The following is a 6,000-nucleotide window of genomic DNA, read 5'->3' as shown; positions in this document are numbered from 1 at the left end:
TGTGAAGGGATTACAAAGAAGGTGATTAATATAGTCCTTTTTAAGGTTATGTGATTTCTCCCCCCCACCCAGCCCCCGCCCCACCCCCGCCCCCCCTTCCCCACCCCAGATGAAAGTAGAAAGACCATGGCAATAAAGAGTAAGTGGTCACTGCAGTGTCTTCTCCCTTCAAAAGATCCAACTGCTGCTGAGGTAGAAATCGAATGTCGGCGCCCCCTAATCCTCTTCTGCAGACTCTTGTGAGGATGTCTCTTCAGTCTCCTCCTGAAACACACAGAGGGCACAACCATTACACCGTGTGGGCCGTTCTTACCGACAGTTCAGAGGTGACCTGTTCCCACAGCCCATTATGCTGGCTTCAAAAAAAGGATGCGGATGATTGGCAAGCCCTCATTCCCAGGGCTTCTTAAACTGTAATTGAGGAATCAAGGTGTTTTTTTTTCCCAGAGCAGTCATTAGCCGCTGTTGACTTAAGGCTTGACATCATGGCGGCTGGTCAGCAAATTCAATTGTTTGCAGTTCAGAGAATGTCAGGCTAATGTAAGCTTACTCGCCAATTAGAGTAAAAAAGAAATGGATAGATTTTTCCCGACAGCATGCCGGCCATCAGTTTTAAAAACCAGTGCACAAGTAAGCAAAAAATAAAGGGAAATCCTTTCTTTGAGACACAAAGGAACCTGTCCAGCAGATACTGGTAGAGTCATGGCGGATAGTTTTATGACGCTTGCTAGATGCTTTTAGGCATGGTTTGTTATTGTTCCCATTTGATAGACAAGAAAGTCAAGGCACGGCAGGGAATGCACCCAAAGTTACAGAGGGAGTAGGGCCAGGAATTGGGCCGAGCCAGACGGGCGTCAGAACCCATGTGAGACCAAGATGCCAGCACTTCCATGTGAGCTGACTACTAGCTTCCTTTCCAAATCGAGTTCCTCGTTCTTGTATTTATTAAAGCACATTTTAAGACAATGAGCAAAGTTTGGCCTACCGGCTGGATGTCAATGCTAAATCCACATCTACCAAACATTTAATGGTGGGCTGGCCAAGCAGAGAAAATCTAATATATATGTTTTTGCAGGGCCTCCTCTTCAAATAAATCTAATTCTTCCTTCTCTTTTTCTTTCTTTCTTTCTTTTTTTTTTTTTTCCTGATTCCTTATGGCTCTGGAATTTGTTGGAGTTTCTGCAAGCTGGCTTGAGCTGCACGGTTCTCTTTCCCTTTGCTTATTTAACAAATGTGCAGTACCTTTCAGGACATGGGTGGTAAAGCGGAGACAATAAACATTTCTGATAAAAGTGTCGTTAGTGAGAGGATGATTTTTATCAAATGCTGCACATTGTCTCATAAGACGGCATGTGAAAAAGATCTGGGAGAAGAGGTAAACATTTACTCCTGCCGCAAACTGAGCCTTTTTAAGAATGGCCAGCTTAAAACAGCTTATAACAGTCTTCATACTTTAATAGATTTGATTTTCCACATGGCTTCATTTTGTCTGGGTGGCTAACTGACACAATTTATACCTCTCTTCCTTTCCCAGGTCACTACAGTACACCATTCAGTAAAGCATGCCTTAAAGCTTGTCTGCATTATATGACCAAACTTCCATTCATTAGTGTTTGAAACACTTCAGCTGTGAAGGAGTTCCTAAATGCTACCATGTGTGACGCTTTTGCGTAAGAGCAGCAAACGGGAGGAAAAAACCCCACAGAAATGGGCACTCACACACTCACAAGAATGCACGCACACGCACACACAACACTCACTCTCCCTTACACACTCTACCCCAGGCTTTAATCACAGACCACTGCTTACTGCAAACCCCTCGCAAAAGGTTTCAAACTTTCTCTTCCCCCAAAGACTGAGAAAGCTGTAAATCCTGGGAATAAACACACATGCAAATGAATGGATTACAGTTAAAAAACATAACCACAGCAGCATCAAGTCATGAGATTTCACACCAGTTTTGTTTAGTCTGCTTCGGGTTATGTGGGAAATGTGGAACGTATGAAGCTACCTCCCCTCCGCTCCCAACCCCCACACGGAGGGCTCCACATATTTAAGCAGCAGGTTTATACCTCTTGATAGGCAACAGGCCATGACCCTGAGATTCTCTCTGGAGTCCCGGCCACAAAGGAGGATGTAGCATGATCAAAGCCACAGACAGACGAAAGAGAGGCAAGCCAAGGTTCAGCTGCCCTATGACCTTGTCTTTTCACTCAATATTTAAAATCCATAAAGTCACTAAGCCGTTCGGCAGATCCACTCTTCATCCGTCCCCCCAAGACTCACTTCTCATTATGACACAAGGTGTGAACTTAGGGTACTGCTCTGAAACAGTTTACAGCATGAAGGCTGGCAGGTATATTGTATTCCTTCTTCTTATGGTTAACAAATTAATAGAACTCGGTCAAGCTGGAAAACCTTCTGGATTTAGCTGTAATTATTCCCGTTTCTAACTGCCCGATTTTTCTATACTATCTGGAAACCAAATTACTTCCAAATCCGGAAGGAAATAGAATTTTCAGGCCATGAACTTACAAAGACCTTGTAGTAGATGGAATGCGATCAGCTTTTAAAACATTCCCAGAAACTTTGCTTGATTTGAGATCTTGAAGCTCCCGATATGTAAGTGGTTTATTTAAATGCCTTAGACACAACTCAGCTGAAAATGATGGTCCCTCATATGTTTCCTTTACTTAAAACAGCTCTTAACACAACAGGGATAGTTGTTTGACTAATGTATCTTTCCGCTGACCTTGAAATTCTTCTACTAGTAGCTGTCAGTTAGTAACAGGCATGTAAGTAGGATGTCAGAGGGTGGGAGCCTCACTCTGTTAACTTTGGGAAATAATGTGGGCTCTCACATGCTCCGAATGATGGTTTTCTCAAATGTCTAGTTAGTGCTCGTCTTGGCATGGCCCCGACTGGCCACCCTCCAAGGGACAGCATGGCTGCCAAGCGGCTGACGATGGGGTGTGTGGCACTTCTCACCTCTGCAAACCTCTGTTCTCACCTTTTCAGTGACTTAACTTTTGCTGTATGTGTGGTTGCTGTGACCAATTACGGGTATAATTAAGAGAAGAAAAATCTTCCCTGTGAGGAAAAAAGATGAACTTGGAAAACCCGCCCTCGGCTACCTTAAGTGTCACAGCTGACCAGACCTCACACGGGGCCCCTTCTATGGTGCAAAGTGTGGACGGAAACCGGTGATGTAAGGGCATCAGCAGCTGGCTCTGGTGTCCCCAAGGAATCTTATTTCCATAGTAGAGTAGGTGGTTGGGACCCCTGAGATTCAATCCTCTTCAGTGACTTAGAAGACACTGCCACTCATTCTAGACAATAGGTTGCGCCTTGAGGTATCTACCTAAATGACTTCACATTTGCAGCATAGGGCCAAAGGACCTTTGAGCTTGTGTAGCCCCCCAAGAGCAGCTCTGAGGCAATAAGGAGATGGAAACTTGATAGCCAAGAGTTACACACATCTCATTAGAAACTAGTCCGCAAGATGGGAAGGCAAACAGCAACAGCCTGGTCAAGGAGGCTAACTGTTGGAATGGGGCTTCAGGAACGCAGGATAAAAGGACTTTTCCAAGTGGAAGTGCACAGTGACATTTTTATGAGCACTGGCCACCGAGACCTCTAAACACTGAACAGCTCCCGGCCGTTCACGCGGCTACTTTACAAAGACAACTGAGGCTGCACCACATCGGGGTGAAACATGCGAGTGTTTTGGGCAGAAAACTGATGAGAAGGAAAGGAAAGTGGGCAGAGCTGGAGAGCTATATTTTTATAGCGACTCCTGGAAAATTACACTCATTTTGCCTTGGTTTTTCTTTCGTTCATGAAAAAAAGGAATTTAATAAATGTAACTCTTTCATTGCTTTGGTTAAGCTTGAACAAACACCCCACTAAAACCTAGAAATAGAGTTCGCACTTATCTCCATCCTGCATGTGGCATTTACCTTTGGGTGTACTTCCGCTCATGGACTCAAAAGGAGGAAGAAGACAGCCCAATATCCAACCTTATCCTCTAATGCCTGATGGAATTTTAAAATGTCTTAAGAGTCTAATCATAGATCTTAGCACACAGACACAAGTGAGGGTGTGTGCTGGAGGAAAGTTTAGTACTTAATGTGAGAGCTGAAGCTCTGGGTTTAATTTTCAGATGCAGACTAAACAGCAGGTCTGCAGTGGAAGGGAGGCCAGTGAATTCTAAATGGAACCGGGAAACGGAAATACTCTCCTTGCAAATTTTAGGACTCAGGTCCCCACGATCCCCCTCTTTGTGTGTAGTAAGGAGTGCAAAATCACAGAAGTCCATGTCAGCTTTAATAAATCCCTATTTTTTTCTTCTTGATTGCAAAGAATTCTGCAACTCTTTTATTATGAAATGCTTCAGGCTAAAAATACATTTGTAATTTCAGCTATCTTGCCAATAAACCTACAAATACCTGGTTGTCTAGAAAGAGTCATTATAGTTTCATGACAAATTCTTTTTGTCATCTTAATATGTTCAACTCCTTAAGGACTCGGAATGACACATGTAAGAGTTTTTCACGTTCCTGAATATCTCCAGCCAGTCCCATCAGAACAGAAATAATGGACTCTCTGCCTCAGCAGCAGTGACCAGAAACGGATTTTTCAAGTTCCATCTGTAGCTAAGTGACCCACAAGACCACAGAGCTGAGTTTTTCTCTTTCTCTGTCAGATATTTTAATTTAAAATGGATTGAGGCTGTTTAACTTAATGGAAAGTGATTATTTCTTCCAACTAGGAAAACTTTACATCAGATTTTTAAAAAAATATGTTAAATGGAACATATATAAACCAGATATTCTGGCAAGTGGAAGGTATGCTGGTGGAAATGCTAGGAGGGAAAAATTTGGTTTTTAACAGGAGACTTAAGAAGTTGGGATATTTAAGGCATTTGGACTCCATACTTTATTTTAGCTTTATGTGTCTAGAAAACACAAGCGTCAGGACTACCTTGCATGTGTTACCATCAACTTAATAAAGTTAGTGTTAAGGTCTTTACTGAGGGACGTTTAAGGAAAGAAGGTTGATCCTGGAGGTTGCTGACCACCGACATCAACCCTGACATTAATGGCTTGTGTGACTCATGCCATATTCTCACTGTGTCAGGCCAGTAATGACAATACCCATCTACTTGCCCAGCAGGGTGTGAGAAAAAAATGTGACAACTGAACGGGAAAATTTTGAAAAAAACAAAACAGAACAAAACAGTATAAGATCCTGTAAGATATAGTGTAGAATAATTATTGTTAATTACAGTTACTCTTTCTATCTTTATTTCTTTACCTGTGATTCAATGAGAGACTGCTGAGAAAGAAAATTTTAAATAATGCCCCCAAAAGAAAACAAACGAGATGTCTTTGATTTCTAAAATGCACTCCTGTTTGTCTCATCTGCACCCTCGATCAAGGTTCTGTCACTTGAAAGTATCGTAAACAGAGGTAACATTCAACTATGATACTACGGATTTCTTTCCAGGGGTGAAGGGATATTTATCAATATCTTGAGAAGAGAGTCACACTTCACAGATAGGGAAATCATTTCATGTATAAACTAACTGCAAGTTTCAGGATCCTGTAAGTCACCACTTCTGAGGGCCACGAGCTCTATCGATTTTCCATGCCAGTTCTAATGCTTACTGAAGGAGCCTCATGTTTGAAAAATAGCTAAAGATGTAGCAAAAGGATTTTTGCATGAAGGAAGCATTCAGAAGAAGGACATTTATTTCAACATCTCTGAAACTGTTGAGGAATGTTCTTGTTTTTACAGTTTTTATTTTTATTTATTTTATTCTTATTCTTATTATTTTTAGTGAGGGAGAGAGAGGGGCAGAAGAAGAGGGAGAGAGAGAATCTTAAGCAGGCTCCATGCTTAGCGTGGAGCTCAACTCGGGGCTTGATCTCATGATCCTGAGATCATGACCTGAGCCAAAATCAAGAGTCGGGTGTTTAACCAACTGCACCACCCAGG

At 42.4% G+C, this 6,000-nt stretch overlaps 1 protein-coding gene across 1 annotated transcript in view; it reads right to left on the bottom strand.

Annotated features, from left to right (window-relative positions):
• Positions 1-216: 216 nt before the first annotated feature.
• Positions 217-6,000, bottom strand: part of HMGA2 (high mobility group AT-hook 2) — a 135,172-nt gene continuing 129,388 nt past the window's right edge. Inside the window, exon 5 of the mRNA XM_028110751.2 lies at positions 217-264. Coding sequence (XP_027966552.2) covers positions 217-264 — 48 coding nt within the window. The remainder of the gene's footprint in view (positions 265-6,000) is intronic.

Source organism: Eumetopias jubatus, unplaced genomic scaffold (genome assembly GCF_037043125.1).
Source record: "Eumetopias jubatus isolate StellerSeaLion01/CBP00866 unplaced genomic scaffold, mEumJub1_p1.0 scaffold_8, whole genome shotgun sequence".
Lineage (NCBI taxonomy): Eukaryota > Metazoa > Chordata > Mammalia > Carnivora > Otariidae > Eumetopias > Eumetopias jubatus.
This window is presented reverse-complemented; position numbering and strand designations above follow the sequence as displayed.